Below are 18,164 nucleotides of genomic sequence, written 5' to 3'. Positions count from 1 at the left end.
GAGTCAGAGGGAGAAGCAGGCTCCCTGCGGAGCAAGGAGCCCGATGTGGGACTCGATCCCAGGACGCTGGGATCATGACCTGAGCCGAAGGCAGCTGCTTAACCAACTGAGCCACCCAGGTGTCCCATTCCAAAAGTATTCTGATTGATGCTGTGATCCACTTGTCTGAGGCACTGGGAACTAAGCTTGCAAACAAGGCATAGCTTGCGTCCATCCATAAATGAAATAATATAAAATTCCAACAACTGCTGTAACAGTGCTTCCAATAAGAGGATGTGTTTTATAACTTGCAATAAGAATTGCTTATTTACCCTTCAATTCACTTAATAATCACTTAATGCCATTCATGTGTTAAAATAAGTAGAATTAAAATATCCTTTACCTCTGTTGTCTGCTAAAACATTCTTAGAACGTTATGTCATTAGCTACTCTAAATTGCATTCCAAAGACATCTTACCTCTGCAAAGGTTTGAAGTAGTTCACTGACTTGAGCAAAGGCCCGTGGAAGAATACCATCATAATTTGATCGTGTACTGAAAGCGTGTAGCAAACTTTTAGAATCCTGAAGCAGAAATTTCAATGTTGTAAAATCCACTGCATTGTTAGCTGGTAAGAGAAATTAAGAAGGAAAAAATAGGTAAGAATGAATATTCGACGCAAAAATGTCTTTAGAAAACCAATCTAATGTTAATTATGAAATTTAAGAAAAGTATACATTTACGCCTACACACCACTCCTCTTCTCCCTCTCTGGCATAAAAAGCATTACAATTAAATTTAGCAAAAGAATGTTCCTGGAGTTGATTTGGGTACTCTGTATTCTTCAGAAGATAGAATTACCAAACAAGTTAAACTGCAGAGTTTCAAGGTAGATCTTGTTTCATATACAGATGACTATGGAGGGCATCAGAAAGCTCACTTGGCAGTATGTAAGTTACATGCAGTATTTCTCATAACCAACTCAGTTAATCATGTAGTGATTTGCCTTCCAATTCCATTACAACAAATGTAATACTAGATTTGTTGAAAACAATCTTTCCTCTCTCTACACAACACAACTAACACAACTTTAGAAAAATATAAATAATTTGGGTAACGGTGGGTTGTGGGCAACACAAGCTAGCAAAATATTTTCCTTAAAAATTAGCAAAGTGAGTGAATCTACAAAAAATAATTCAAAGGTGTAACAATTTTTTTTCAACTAATCTTATTTACCTTAAATTCTCAAGCCAATTAGGAGACGTGGTGACAATGATTTCAAAGATTTTAGGTTATCAACAATGAAGTTAAGCAAATTTCTAATGTCACCAAAGCTTAGAACAGAAGAAATCTTTCCATTATTAGAGTAGAGCACTATACACCAGTTCTCAAGGGCATTTCAAATAAACATGATACAATGTGTTTTATTTTTTCTAAATGTTTTATTTATTTGACACACAGAGAGAGAGAGAGCACAAGCAGGGGGGAGACAGAGGGAGAGATAGAAGCAGACTCCCTCAGGAGGCTCGATCCCAGGACCCTGGGATCATGACCTGAGCCGAAAGCAGAGCTTAACCAACTGAGCCACCCAGGCACCCTGTTTTCTTTTAATGTTCACAGTTTCAGAAACTCTTCTATATTCTGAAATACCAGCATGGTTTTTTGCTGGCACTATGAGTTTTAAAAACTCTGTATCACTTATACAAATATTTGCATAGAAATACTGAAAGGTCAAATGAAAATAAAAAGTAGATTTTAATAATTAATTATACAATATTCAGAAATTCTAATCTAATGTGATGGCTGTAGTCAGACTTCTGGCTTCCCCTTTATCAAACGAAGACAGAAAAGTATATTTCCTTAGGAAGCATTAGTTATTTTTAAATGCAATGACTAGTTTAAATTCCTGTGGGAAAAGACAGATAAGAGATGCTGCATATAGGACAGAAGTAGATCTGATGAACCCAGTAAATCTCCTAAGGAGAAATTGGGCACATCTTCTATAAGTATGTAGTCAATGTTCAATAGGGCTTATGTCCCTGAATTAATCATTTGATCTCTGTCTTAGAAGAAGTCTTTCTAAGGTTTTGTGCTAAAGGGGAATAATGATAAATTCAGTACCCAGACACAACATAAAAAGGAATCTACATGGTTGAAATACTTTAATGCTTATATAAGGTCAACAATCACTTAGACTAAAGTTAATATGTATAACAAAATCAAAAAGAGCTACTAATCATTTTACACATTTTACACATTTTCTATGAACTGATCTAAGAATCTCTTCTTTAGAAGTTAACTGAAGCTAACTGCATATACATAATTCAACAGCCGAGGATACTCTTAAAAGACAGTAAACAAAATCATAAACTGTGATTTTCCTAACTCAAAATTACTTTAGGGCAGAAGAGGCTTTTATAATTCTATTATATATTCTTTACAAGTCAGTAAACATTAGGCATCAGATTTTTCTAGACCAAGGATCAATAACTATGCACACAATGATTCCAAAAATGAATTTTGAGCAAAAGGAAGTCACCATCTCTTCACTTCTCTCCTATTCCCTGTTAGAACTGCTGCCTACAATCTCTAAGCTGTGTGCACAAGACCAACACTGCCCATCCCTAGAAAAAGAGAAAAATGGAACATGGCAACTAGATATACCTTATTAAAACTAAATCTTGCTCAAGATCATTTATGATTTAGGAACTTTCCCTTTTGATTGAACCAACTAAATTATGCTTCCATTCAAGGTAATGGAAAATGTTTCTATATACCTTGTAAAAGTGCTCCGAAGAGGCATCCAGTAAGTCATTCCATATTTCATATAATACCACTTATAAATAACTTCTATTGTTAAAGATAATGCCTGGAAATGTCTTTAACTTAAAAATTAGTAAATATTATATTTATTTTTTATTTTTTTGAAGATTTTATTTGTATTTATTTGACAGAGAGAGAGCAAGAACAGGAAACACCAGCAGGGAGAGTGGGAGAGGGAAAAGCAGGCCTCTCGAAGAGCAGGGAGCCCAATGTGGGGCTCAATCCCAGAACCCTGGCATCATGACCTGAGCAGAAGGCAGATGCTTAACAACTGAGCCATCCAGGTGCCCCCAAATTAGTAACTTTTAAAAGTCATAAGGCACCAAACCAGGTGCTTGAAATCCCCTGAGGCACTCTTCAAAAATACAAAACATTTTCCAAAAACTTAGATTTCACGGGAAGGATAGAGGGTTGTGCTATACCTCCCATAGAATATGTTTCCTTTTTAGCTTCCAGGATGCTTAGTGTTAAAATTCGTGTTCAAGTTTTGTAATAATTGTTTCCACATGTTTTATGGTAAAATTATCTTTCTTATTCTTCAGTATCTGACTCTTGTGACTTTAAACTTGGCTTAAAACCATCTTGTGCTCAGGTTGTTACTTAATGGCCCTCTCATACTCACGGTTATTTTTCAAAAGTAGACAGGATATAAATAATACATTAAAATAAATAGATCACTTCATGTCAGAAGTTCAAAAAAGTCAAGGACCAACTGAACATCCTAGTAATTGTTACATCTGAATTTTGCTTTTTAAAGGTATAGCAAGAAAAATCCAGTTGTCCGACTTCGGATATATCACTTAACTTCTCAGGGTTAGTCTAATCATAAAACATGGGCTTTCATAACATTCCAACAGTGCTTTTCCCATCTTTTTCTTCTTAGCAGAGAAACTTTTTCATCCTATTCCTTTATCATATATTTTAGGTAGGTACACTACTACTAAAATTAGTACATGAAATGTGGTCAAAGTTTGTGTGTTAACAAAAGTAATAAATTTTAACACAGTAAGAAATTTTTTTTAAGATTTTATTTATTTATTTGACACAGAGAGAGAGATCACAAGTAAGCAGAGAGGCAGGGAGAGGGAGAGGGGGAAGCAGGCTCCCTGCGGAGCAGAGAGCCCCATGTGGGGCTCGATCCCAGGACCCTGGGATCATGACCTGAGCCGAAGACAGAAGCTTAACCCACTGAGCCACCCAGGTGCCCCCACAGTAAGAAATTTTTTAAAAATCTAAATTTCAGGAGCACCTGGGTGATTCAGTGGCTTAAGCATCGGCCTTCAGCTCAGGTCATAACCCCAGAATCCTGGGATCCAGCCCTGCACCAGGTTTCCTGCCGGGTGGAGAGCCTGCTTCTCCCACTCCCTCTGCAGCTCCCCCTGCTTGTGCTTGCTCTCTCTCTGTCAAATAAATAAATAAAACTGTTTCCAAAAAAATCTAAATGTTATTTATATACCTAATAAACTGTAAAATATGGTTTTAAAGCATTTCAAACATTATAAAAAATAATATATTCACTATGTCTAGGAACATCAAGAGTGATACCATGAATAGTCATGAGCTCTGTGACCTGGGTCCATTCATGCAGCTGCCACAAACTCCCTTTAGAAATCAGAAGTATAAATGATTAAAAAATAATGGACAAGTTTCTTAATAATTCATCTTCACATTCCATGGAATATATCAACTTTAACATAACATTGCTGAAGACAAAATAAAAAAATCATACCTTTAGAGAGATTCTCATATAGGCTCTCAATGGTTAAAAGCAAGTTCTTCTCCATAACTAATCCAAATACAGCCAACCAATGTTTTCTAAAGCATTGTAATAAATGAATTAGAGTCCATGGTGGTTTCAAGTACAGCATCTAAAAAGTATTTTGAAATAATTACCACCTACTAATTTATTTATTAATCCTATTATTTAAAAGTACCTATTAAGGCATTCCTACATACATTTCTGGGCAAAATAGTTGGGTTCTTTTTAAATTAAAAGATGTTTTGTTAAAAGCCAATCATAATCATAATCTTAAAGTGCTAATTCCATTGCAAATTATTTCTGTAAAATTTATATTAGTATTAATCGTTATAGTTTTAGAAACTATGTGCAAAACAAAATGTGCATGTGTGCAAAGCAAAAGCACTGTTTTAATCAGAAGATAGTTTCAATCAGAAAAGATGGACAATTTACTTTCCAACATAGTCAATTCTAGGAAGAAATCAATCTAATTAGTTCATATAGGTGCAGGAAAATCTATACAGAAAGAAGATGTCAACTACCATTAACTCTGGCTACACCCCTGCAAAGACATGTTTATAAAGGAGATTAATCAGTTAATATTACAAGATGTCAGTGCATCCGGTTTTGAATCATTCATATGCAATGACTTTCCTATGGATATTATAACATATCCAATTTAAGTCAACCCTCCTAGAATCTTCTGATTATTTCTCATCATTTTGGTTCAGTAATTGATAATATAATAAAACAGCAAATAACCACATTAAAAGTAGTAGAATCTCACTGAACCACATTTCTCCTGGCTATAGATGTGAATAGCAAACAAACATTAACTAAACTAAAAAGACCATTTTGGCCAAACTCATTATTTTACTGATTGCAGAAAAGATATGAATCTAGAAAATATAAACTGTCTTGCTAATAATGATCATTTTTATACTTTGATTCTCATATTTATATGACTTAAGCCAAAATATACACTTCTTTTCTGAATACATATTGCTATGCAAATTCCCTATAGTAGACATTCTAATTCAAAAAAACTACAGAAGATAGAAGTTTTTCTGAATTCAAATTAAGCTCCATGGGGGCAATGTGCCTGACACACAGTAAAAACCTAATAAATACTTGTTCACTGAAAAAGAATAAATGATAAAATACCATTTCTAATCTTTAGGAAATGTCTATCATTTAATGTTCAAGAAGTTATTTCAAAAACTATTAAAAAATAATGGGTTATAGATCATCCCGATGAAGCTTACACATTTTATACAAGTCATATTTCCTAAGATAAGGTCATAAATCTTTAGCAATGAAACAGAAATTTTCAACTAATAGAGTTAAAATGACCACCTCCATCCAAAGGTTTCCAAAAGCAATTTTCATTTCTGTTTCTAATATTGAAGATAAAGCTGTTCCAAGAGATTTTTCAAGATCCGATATAATGCTTTCAAGTATAATGGGTTGTCCAGAATGTGGAGTTTCTTCTTTATAGCTCTCTTCTAACAGTGTTGCTTCTTTAAAATAAATAGTTATAGGTTTTATTTAAGACACCAATAGAACAGTAAATATTTTACATATATAACTGGTATTTGGCCATAAATAATAAACATTTTATGCATATAATTAGTATTTGAATTACACAGAAACCAAACCAATACTTCACTTCTTTAGACAGTATTTAGAAACATGTATCTGTAGAATAGTTGCCTTAGATACAACATAAATACATCACATTAGCAAAATGACAAAAGGCAACAAAATCTTTTTTGCTAAAACAAATTTAGGAAATGTGTAATGTTTTAACCATAATTTTAGTTTTATTATTCTCAAAAAAAGGAAAATGCTTTTCATCAATCGATAATAGAAAATGAACAATTATGGATCAAAGTGTGTTTTCTTCCAAACATAATTGTTTCTTCCAAACAATTGTAGGTCTCATCAGTAAATTGTTTTGAAAGAACCAAAATTTCTCATTTAACTACCTTTATGCCAACACTTTTAAAGTAAATATTCATTATTTCAATTGATTATCATTTCACTAATATTACTATTTTGATACCTGAAGACAACAGCAATTTCTTTATGGCAAAATGCAAAATATTAAGTGGCTTATCTCTACAAATACCATCTGAGGACTTAAAGTGATAGCAACAGAATGGACAACAAAAGCATGTTACCCCTGAAACACCATAAACTAAAACATCCTCTTCCTCCATCTAAATGTCATTTTGAACATTATGACAAAAGACATATTACCAAAAAGATAAGTAGCAGTAGTACTATATATGTGAATCTTTATACAGTTACATATAAAAAGTACATATAATATTAAAGACTTCAATATTTATTTTGCCAACACAGGGAGAAGGGTTGGAATGTATTTTTAAATGATGTCAAATTTAATGTAACATTCCATCAAATACCAAGCTATAGGACAGATTACTCTGGTTAAAAAAAAATAATAATAAAACAATTATACTACCTTCACTTTTCTTAAGTATTAGTTTAAAATTAAAAATAAAACTATTAGGGACACCTGGGTGGCTCAAAGCCTCTGCCTTGGGCTCAGGTCATGATTCCAGTGTCCTGGGACCAAGCCCTGCATCACACTGGGCTCTCTGCTCGGCAGGGAGCCTGCTTCCCTTCCTCTCTCTCTCTGCCTGCCTCTCCCTACTTGTGATCTCTGTCTGCCAAATACATAAATAAAATCTTAAATAAAATAAAATAAAACTATTATTTAAATCTTTTGAACTCCTATTACTCAGTTTTTTATTGCATTAATAGAAGGTTATGAATAGGAAGCTAAAAATTTCTCTCCACTTTGAATGAATATTTCCTGTATATTCTTGTAGCTACTATTAATTTAAAGGTACAAAATAGCCTGTGCATGGTGATTATAAACATGTAAAAATGTATGCAAGTGTATGGACAAAAATTCAAATTTGTAAGAGCATATGTAGAAGACAATAATGTTAACTGTGTTCTTTTGGATTACCATTGTAATTTTCATTTCTTTCTTTCTCTCTGTCCCTCTTTCTTTCCTCCTTCTTTCTATTTTCATTTATTTCTAACCATCTGTGTGCCAGCAAATATGTCAATGTCATTTTAAACGTACAAGATGAAAATTTACTATTAATTCCAATTGTTATCAATAATGGCGATACATAAAAGATATATTTCTAATTATTTGTAGTAAGAATACTACCTGCTTTCAATTGTTGTTTAGATATACAAGGCTGATGACATACATCTGTGTTCAGAGATAAGTTTAATAACTCTGCACTCAATTCTTCTTTACTGAGTGACTTCACACCACTTATTAGGCCTTTGTTTCTTAAATTTCTATCATCCCTAAGGTTGGGGTTAGGAGGAAAAAATATTTTATTTTTTATAAGATAAATCACATGGCATCTCAAAACACATTGGATCTAATCAGAGGTGGGTGATTTCAACATGTATATTAACAAAGGTTAAGTTTTTTAAAACAGAGAAGATAAAGGAATTAACACACAGTAGAGTCACAGCATATGAATTTCTGAAAATAATTATTATTATATATGAGTGTTTTCCTGATACCAGGCACTGTTCTAAGTGTGTGTGTGTTTATGTGTGTGTGTGTGTGTGTGTGTGTGTGTATAGTCAATCCATCCAATTCTCACAGTAAACCTTATAGGTAGTACTGGTATCATTTTTATTCCCCTTTCACAAATGAAAAACTGAGGTGTAAAGAGGTTAAGTAACTTGCCCAAAATTGTACCTGTAAGTTGAAGCTGGATTTGAACATAGGAATACGATCATCCGAAAAGAAATAAACAGAGAGCCAAAGAGAAATAATTTCCACGTGAAAGGCAATTACAAATTTACTAACAGTGAACATAAGACAAATGGTGAGAATTTGCTATTTCCTGAAAGAAGGAAGTATGATTACAGCATAGTGCATGAGACCAGTTTATGTGGCTACAGAGAAAGCCAAGGGCATTAATAATGAAAAGATTTAAGGGCTTCAGTGGGTAAGTGACATGATCAGATCTGTGTTTATTAACTGCTGTTCTGAAATCCAACAGATTTCCAGCTTTTGCTAATGGTAGAGTAAATTGATTAGACTAATCTTCCCACTGATGAGGATTAGAAAATGTGGACAAAAAAAAAAGCCTATCTGAAGGCACTCAGGAGAAATAAAATGAAGGCAGGAGCTGGAGGGAAGCTTACCCTCAATACAGAGGTACTGCTTCCGTAAGAGCTACAAGGTTCTATCTCTTTGCCCAAGGGCATTCATTCTCTAATTCATCAATGGCTACAACAGAAAGCACAGCCACAGTAATTTGGAATGTCAGAAGACTATGTTCAGGACTAGCCAGAGCAGACAAAAATTTAAGTAGGGAACTGAAGAAGGGAGGAAGCCACGGAACATGTGAACCTTAAAATTTGCGTATAAATTCTACCCAGAAAAAAAAACACAACATGCTACCAAGAGACAAAGCAATCAACTGAACTAGACTTAGATATGACACAGATGTTGAAGTGATCTGATAGGGAATTTTAAATAATTCTGATTAAATTTGTTAAAGGCTCGAGTGGAAAAGGTGAATATCATGCAAAATTACATGCGCAATTTCAGCACAGATGAAAATTAAATGTGACTGCTAGCAATTAAAAAAAAAAAAAAAAGCCACAGTAACAGAAATGAAGAAGGTCTTTAAAACAGGCTCCACGGCAGAACTGACATAGGCAAGGAAAGAAATTACAAACTTGAAGACAGGTCAAAAGAAATTACCCAAACTGAAATAAAAAGAGAATAAAGTTTTTTTTTTTTTTAAATCCAGCAGCTGTAGGACAATATCAAACAATCCAACATACATGCTTATATTATGTATCTATTACTATGTAACAAATTATCCCCAAACTCAGCAGCTTAAAACAAACATTATCTCACACAGCTTCTAAGAGTCAGAAATCTGGGAGCAGCCTGACTGGTTGGTTCTGGTTCAGGGTCTCTCAAAAGGCTGAAACATGCTGTTGCTAGAGTTGCAGCTATCTCAAGGTTTAATTGACACTCATTCACGAGACTCTTGGCTGGAGGCTTTAATTACTCACCATGCAGATCTAATCCATTGAGCTGTTCACTGCATGGCAGCTTGCTTCCACAAAACAAATGATTTGAGAGAGGAGAAAGCAAGAGAGTTCCTGAAAAGGAAGTCCCAGTGTTCCTAATTTTTCTCACCTAATTCCTAATTTTTCTAACCTAATCTGATAGTGACAGTATGTTACTGGTACAACCAACCCTAAGTACAATCAATGCAAGAGGGGCCTACACAAGGGCATTAACACTAAGAGGCAAGAATCATTGGGGTCATCTTGGAAACTGGCTACTATAGTATAATTCTATAATAGGTGAAGTAGAAAAGAGGGAATGGGCAGAAGAAACATTTGAAGAAATAGTGGCTGAGAATTATCTAAAACTGAAGACAAACAGGAAACCAGAGATCCAAGAAGCTCAGAGAACATCAACCAGGATAAATTCTTCTCTACCCGTTTCCCTACCACCACCACACACACACACACACACACACACACACACCCACACACACACACACACACCTGGAAATATCTGCTAAAAACTGTTAAAATAAACTGCAAAAGCAAAAGACAAAGAAAAGCCCTTGAAAGCAGAAAGTTAAAAAAAAAAAAAAAGGGCACATTACCTACATAGAGGAACAAAGATAACATTTACATCAGACTTCTTATCAGAAACCATACAAACTAAAAGAAAAGGGAGTGACCTCTTTAAAATATTGAAAGGGAAAAAAAGCCAACCCAGAACTGTATATCCAGCAAAAATATCTTTCAAAAATAAATTAAGAAATGAAGATATTATCAGACAAACAAAACCAAGAATTTCACTACCAATAGATATATACATGTCAAAGAAATCTGTTTAGGCAGAAGGAATATAACACAAGACAGAAATTGAATCTACAAAAATAATGAAGAGTGCAAAAAATGAAAATAAAATATTAACTTAAAATACTCACTTATTTTTAATTGCTTTAAATGTCAAATGATGAAAGCAAATACAGTAACAAAACATGTGCTTATTATCATTTCTGTAAAAGTAACATATACCACAATGATAGCACAAAGGATGGGAAAAAGAAACTATTATAAGATCCTTACACTGAACATGAAGCAATATATTATTATTTGAGCGTAGACAACTTTGATCAAGTAAGATATCTAGGGCAACCATTAAAATGTTTTTTTCAAAAAGGTATAAATATTCAATAATGGAGATAAAGTGGAACCATAAAAAATACACAATTAACTCAAGGAAGAAAAAGAAAAGAACAGATGAAACAAATAGAAAATAATTAGCAAAAAGGTAGATTTGATCCAGCCAATTAAATTTAAGTGGTATAAACTTATCACTTAAAAGAAAAGTTGTGGGGCGCCTGGGTGGTTCAGTGGGTTAAGTGTCTAACTCTTGATTTCAGCTCATGTCATGATCTCAGGCTGGTGAGATTGAGCCCCATGCTGGGCTCCACACTGAGTGTGGAGCTGCTTGATTCTCTCTTTCTCTCTGAGCTGCTTGATTCTTTCTCTCTCTCTGCCCCTCCCTGCCTGTGCTCTCTCTCAAAACAAACAAACAAACAAAAACAAGTTGTCAGAATGGATAAAAATAAAGTACCAACAACATGCTACCTACAAAATACTTACCTTACGGTAAAGACACAGGTTAAAAGTAAGTCGATGGGAAAAAATATACCAGATAAGTACTAACCAAAACAAAACTGGAATGGTAGTATTAATACTAAACAAAGAAGACTTTCAGGAACAGAGAAAGACATTATACAATGAGAAAGGGGTCAGTTCTCCGAAGACAACCCTAAACAATCCTACAAATGTATGCACCTTATTACCAAGTTTTATAATACATGAAGTAAAACAAACAGAACTGGAAGGAGAATTAAACCCATAATTATAGTTAGAGATTTCAATACTCCTCTCTCAACAATCACAGAATAAGCAGACAACTGGTAACATCATAGAAAACCTGAAAAATACTATGAAACAACGTGACCTAACTGAAATTTATAGAATACTTTACCCACAAAAGCAGAATGCAAATTCTTTTATACGCATGTAAAACATTCACCAAATTCTTGGCAATAAAGCAAACTAACAAATTTAAAAGAAATCATATAAATTAATGTTCTCAAATCAAGGTGGAACTAAAGTACAAACTGATAGCAAGAAGAAAACTGGAAAAAAAAAAAAGAAGAAAACTGGAAAATTTGCAAATATTTGGAATTAAATAACAAACATCTAAATATCAAAGGGCAGTTATACTGAACTGAATGAAAATAAAACAAAACATCAAAATTTGTGGGATGCAACTGAAACAGGTAAATTTACAGCAGTCTCAAACAAGTGATATCAGCTTCCACCTTAAGAAACCAGAAAAAGGGCACAAAGGGCATAAGAGTATTTTCTGGAAAGACAGAAGCGTTCTATATATTGAGAAGGATATATATATATATATAGGCTACACCAGTATATCCAACATCATATAGTTAAGATTTGTGCATTTCAATATTGTACATTTTCGCCCAAAACACAAAAAACCTTATAAAAATAAGTGGGGACAGGGAGTGAATGGATCTAGATAACAGAAGAATGGGAGAATTTTTATAATTGTAGCTGAATACTTAGGAGTTTATTAGTTCTTCTTCACTTTGACTATCATTGGAAATTCTCCATAATGAAACTTTTTTTAATTAAGAGTGAAAAATTGCCATTATTACTTTCTGAAGAATAAATGGAGGAGAGCAAGTGTGAAAGCAGAGAGCCTAAATTAGTCTTCGAGTCAAAAAGGAAGTGGAACAATAGCATGATGGACAAAGACGGTGGCAGGGGAGATGAAGAAAAGATCGTACGGGACCCATTAATTGACCAGATATAGAGTATGAGGGAGGAGCAGTTATCAAAAATGACTCTTACATTTCTGGCTCTAGCAAATGGGTAGAAAGTGGCATTTTTTTGTTCAGATGGAGAATGTTTAGAAAGAAAAATCAAGAGCTCATTTTTGGAGATGGTGTGTCCCAGATGTCTATACCGCACCCAAGCAGAGAAAGCAAATAGTAGATGAATATAGAATTCAGAAGAGAGAGATAGAGGTATGAACTAGGGGTTGCTGGCCCACACTCATGATTGTAAATGTAAAGTAATACACTTGGAATTACGTATAGTACACAGTGTTGGAGAGGAGTTCTCCTGGCATCATTATCAATATTATCATCATAATCATCACCATCAACCATTTAAGTAAAGTAAATGTATTCTCATAAGTAGGTGGCACTTACACAGTAGAACGATTCTGGCCTTTTACAGATAAAAATAAAAACAAAAAACAGGCTCCCCTGGGAACACAATGCTAGATTAAAAGTAAAGTCTGATTTCAAATTTTCATTTCACTAAAAATGTTGTATCTGCTTTCCTAAAACAGTTACTGCAGAAATAATGGAGAAATGATAAAGTCTTACCAGTTTAATTTTCATTCTAAGTTGAACTAAAAAAGCAACAATATGTAATTTATCTCTCAAATTTAGCTTATCTCAAATTCAAAATGATTAACATATTATACTATTTCAACCTTCCACAAACTCCAAGCTAATATATTATGCCCTAGGTGAAAATATAATTTTAAATAACCTAGAGACAGAAATCTTTAATATTTTCTTTAATTCCAAATAGAATACCGCCATCTTTGAAGACAACTAAAATGAAAATTTTTTTAGGTTTTTTAAAGTTTTAATTCCACTTTAGTTAACATACAGCATTATATTAGTTTCAGGTATATAACAGTGATTCAATGCTTCCATATATTTAAAATGATAACTGACCTCGCCCCCTTGGAAGAAAAACCTTAGGGCTATTCATTTCTATAATCGCTGTATTTCATATAGAATTTAGGCATGTTGGGCGCCTGGGTGGCTCAGTGGGTTAAGCCGCTGCCTTCGGCTCGGGTCGTGATCCCAGGGTCCTGGGATCGAGCCCCACATCGGGCTCTCTGCTCAGCAGGGAGCCTGCTTCCCTCTCTCACTCTCTGCCTGCCTCTCCGACTACTTGTGATTTCTCTCTGTCAAATAAATAAATAAATAAATCTTAAAAAAAAAAAAAAAAAGAATTTAGGCATGTTTGTGAAACTGTAAAAAAACAAAAAAAAAAAGAACTCCATTTTTCAGTGAATAAAATTCAGACTAAAACGGCAGTTTAAATCGCTCTTCTTGGTTCCTTCAGAGCTTTTTCTTATAGACAATGAGTACAATTTTGCTTAACGTTATGTTAGTTTTACCTTAGAACTAAGTTATGAAAATACTAATTGGGAATGGAGGGGAAGGAGAAGAAAGGGAAGAGGAGGAGGAGACTCTTACTGAGATCATTTCCTGTACTGGGCACTACCCTAAGTCCTTTATGTATATACATTATCTAAGTCTTTGCAATAAATCCAGGAGGCAAGAATTAGTATCCTCCTATATTTTATATGTAAAGAAACTAAGTTAAGCAACTTTCCCAGGACACAAGGCAAGTAAGTGGGAGAGTCACAACTCCAGCCCTCACTCTATGAACAGACATTGCCTCTTCCCCACAAACTAATTAATTAGTTAATCTTCTTGCCTCATGATCAAAAATCTGTCACACTTTTATTTCTGATCTTATTGGCAGATTAAATTGGCTGTCCCCAGCTTTTATAAAAGGTTTCTGAATGTCACATAAAAAAAAAACTGAAATAAGACTTCCTAAGTTTCAGGGGCACCTGGGTGGCTCAGTGGGTTAAGCCGCTGCCTTCGGCTCAGGTCATGATCTCAGGGTCCTGGGATCGAGTCCCGCATCGGACTCCCTGCTCAGCGGGGAGCCTGCTTCCCTCTCTCTTTCTCTGCCTGCCTCTCTGCCTACTTGTGATCTCTGTCTGTCAAATAAATAAATAAAATCTTAAAAAAAAAAAAAAAAGACTTCCTAGATTTCAAATCTCATTCTTCTATAGCTAACATGTTATAAGAATGTGATACAAAATTGAAATGCTTCCTGGAACATCTCGAAAATCATATCCATTTTTGATCCTTAATCTGGTGGGTAGAATATGACTCCTAAAAATTCTCTGGTATAGTTGCTATTTAGAAAAATAAAAAATAAAAAGTTTGGAATGACTATGAAACTCACGTGCACAGAATAACAACAGAACAAGGGACTAATTCCTGGTACTGAAGACAGCATTTTAATACTCGATCATCATTGTTCTCGTCACTCAGTCCATCTGGAAATTTAGCAAAAGTGACAATCAATAAGCATACTAAAAATCTGGACAGTCTAAGCTTTATTTACAGGTCAAAAACATCTAAAAGAATGAACACTCCTTAAATAAAAAGAGAAAAATAAGACACAGCAAAACAATGCCTTAAAAATTCGGGATCTAGAGTTCAGGTAGAATTCCAAACAAGGTAGAATTCAGGTAGAATTACCAAAGTAGTTAGTTTACTACTAAAATGGATAGGATGTGACTATTAATAAACACAAAAGAAAGTGATCAATATGTTAAATGCCATACTAGAAACCTAAAGCTATTAATTCTAGTCTCAATTCAGTCACCTGTATCACACTTAAAATGATCTCCACTTAAAAGAGGTCTGTAAAATAATGAATAACAGTTCTACCAACACTGGAACCATTTTCATGTGTCTGCTTTTCCTTAATCTCTAAGCAATTAACATTTAGAGATCCACAGAAAAGGTGATATGGACCCTACGTAGAAAACACAAAAAATTCCTACCAAGTGTTAATCAATGGTTGACAGAGTGTCCTCTAGCATTCTGTAAGCCTTAAAGCATGATGTAAAAGTTTGGTTTTTGTGAAAATGATATAATGTGTAGAAACAAGATCAAAGACAATGTTTTTCCTAAGTCCTTACACTGCCTGCCTCAAAACTCCCTCAAGTACTTAATAGTAAGATTTCAGAGCTATACCCCAGACCCACTTCTGGATAAGAATCTTTAAAGTCTGGACCCAAGCACGAATTTAAACTCTTTGGTGAGTCTCTTATACACTAAGATTCAAGACATACTAGACAAGGAACCTCAAAACTCTGTTTCTAGACGATAGCTTTTTTTTCCCCCTCAACTTTTAGCCTATATTACTTAGTCCTCTGAACATTCAAATAAGAAAACTCATTCATTCAAGGAATGAATTTTTAGGTAGGGCTGAATTTGTACCCAGGCCCCTGTGCTAAGTAACTGGATGTACAAGAACAAACTTTTGAGGAGCTCACTATCTCTAGTGAAGTCTAGACAGAACTGAATGGATCTCAGAGCATAAGCCTGAAGATATAATTCAGTTATTTTATCAGAAAACCAGGAAGCCAAGCAGACATATAATACAGTAGCCGATTTTTCTTCGTTTGGCTCACAGAGTCAGTATCACAATAAGGCAAAATGGGCAGCAAAAAATCATTAGCTTTAAATAAATTAGAAGATGAAAGAAGGTTAAAGGTTACAGAATACCACTCTAAGTAAAATTGATGATAGATAGATAGGTAAATAAAATAATCTTTGTTCATTTAGGGAAATGGGGATCTTTTTGTTTTTCTGGTCAATTTATACAAGCTTTTCACATAGCTAGGACACAAAAGAATTATCACCTATTCTAGGCTATAAACCGTCAGGTACTTGAACTCAATCTTCACAATCATTTGTTGAACTGGAGGTTATTTTCCCCCATTTTATTTCCTTAGTTTCCTCATCTTTAACTTTCCTCATCTTTAACTTTAAATTCAGATCAATCAAATTTCAAATCCTATTCACCTCTCATGTTACTAAATACAACATTAAATAAATACAATCTTGAAAAGAGTTAAGGACCAGGCTAAAATTATAGTCCATAATTTTAATGTTAAATGTTAAAGGCTATTTAACATTATCTACATTTGTTTTTAATGGAAAAATGCTTGTTTAAAAAATACATTGCTATAATACTTACTGATGATATAAAAGGAAAAGAACACAAAAGCAGCAATTACTAAGAGCTGGTTGCAAATGTGCCCGACATTTATAAAGTGTCATTTTGTTTTTGCTTTTTTCCAAACAGGAACTTTAATTTTACTCAATAATCCTGAATTGAGAGGCACCTGGGTGACTCAGTGGGTTAAAGCCTCTGCCTTCAGCTCAGGACATGATCCCAGTGTTCTGGGATAGAGCTCTCTGCTCAGCACGGAGCCTGCTTCCCCTCCTCTCTCTCTGCCTGCCTCTCTGCCTCTTGTGATCTCTGTCTGCCAAATAAATAAATAAAATCTATAAAAAAAAAAAAAAATCCTGAATGGAGGGGCAACTGAGTGACTCAGTGGGTTAGGACTCTGCCTTTGGCTCAGGTCATGATCTCAGGATCCTGAGGAGGAGCCCAGCATGGCACTGGGCTCTCTGCTCAGCAGGGAGCCTGCTTCCCCCTCTCTCTGTCTGCCTGTCTGCTTGTGATCTCTCTCTCTGTCAAATAAATAAATAAAATCTTTAAAACAATAATAATAATCCTGAGTTGAGTTTTCTCATAAGACTATTAGTTTATCATTAGGATACAAAATGTAATTTCATTATGATAAAAAAGCCTAAAAATATTTCTAATGGGTATCATAAAATCATTAGCAACAGAATAAACCTATTAAGCACCTTGTACTTTATACAAGTAATTTTTTTTAATTTAGAAAATTTTTTATAAAGATTTTATTTATTTATTTGAGAGAGAATGAGAGAGAGAGAGCATGAGAGAGGAGAAGGTCAGAGAGAGAAGCTGACTCCCCAAGGAGCTGGGAGCCCGATGCGGGACTCGATCCTGGAAGTCCGGGATCATGACCTGAGCCGAAGGCCGTAGCTCAACCAACTGAGCCACCCAGGTGCCCTATAAGTAATGTTTTAATGATCAATGAAGAAAACAGTGATACAGAGAAACACATAAAGGACTTAGCTGACACAGATAATTACAAATAATCTATTATTATATCTATGGCCTTATAACTAAAAGCAATTTCAGCAATTTAATAAAAACTACGATCTAATAATACCATTCAAACACTGAAGTAAAATATGGGTTTTGAGGAAGACACCCAGAAATTAAAACAACACAGAAGTCTGAGACCACTACTGTGACTTACTCTCCTTAATCATCAAAAAAAGCAGAGACTGAGGAAGTCAAAGCATCAAAAAAGCATATGAACATGGAAAAGTCAAAAGAAACATACCAAGCATCGATAAATAATAAATGTGGCTGAAATATTTCTTCTAAAATAATTTTCAAAGCAAATCTATTGAAGAAATAGACATGCTATTTAGATCAAGTTCTTAACCCCTCATTGTCTCAATTTCCTCATTTATAAAATGGGGCTAATAACTTCCACAAGTACTGTATGGTTTGAACAAGATATTAACTGGTAAAATACTTGTAAAAGGGTTTGGAGAAAAATGGCTATGTTAAGTATTATCCATTATTATCATCCTTATCCAAAGTATTATATAATAAAGTACAGTTTATATCAACAAACTAAAAAAAGTAAAAGATTAAGAGTAAAAAAAATTCTCCTCTCC

At 34.2% G+C, this 18,164-nt stretch overlaps 1 protein-coding gene across 5 annotated transcripts in view; it reads right to left on the bottom strand.

Moving 5' to 3' along the window:
• Nucleotides 1-18,164, bottom strand: part of SWT1 (SWT1 RNA endoribonuclease homolog) — a gene marked incomplete at its 5' end in the record, with an annotated part of 101,980 nt that overhangs the window by 55,228 nt on the left and 28,588 nt on the right. For 4 of the 5 annotated variants that reach the window (XM_082702954.1, XM_082702955.1, XM_082702957.1 and 1 more), the window contains 5 exons: nucleotides 458-606; nucleotides 4,531-4,669; nucleotides 5,896-6,059; nucleotides 7,751-7,896; nucleotides 14,764-14,857. In XM_082702954.1, coding sequence (XP_082559080.1) covers nucleotides 458-606; nucleotides 4,531-4,669; nucleotides 5,896-6,059; nucleotides 7,751-7,896; nucleotides 14,764-14,857 — 692 coding nt within the window. The remainder of the gene's footprint in view (nucleotides 1-457; nucleotides 607-4,530; nucleotides 4,670-5,895; nucleotides 6,060-7,750; nucleotides 7,897-14,763; nucleotides 14,858-18,164) is intronic. The other variant, XM_082702956.1, reaches the window with a different exon arrangement.

The sequence above is a fragment of the Mustela nivalis genome (assembly GCF_964662115.1).
Source record: "Mustela nivalis genome assembly, chromosome: 16".
NCBI lineage: Eukaryota > Metazoa > Chordata > Mammalia > Carnivora > Mustelidae > Mustela > Mustela nivalis.
The sequence above is the reverse complement of the archived record's forward strand: the minus strand, read 5'-3'. Positions and strand labels throughout refer to the sequence as shown.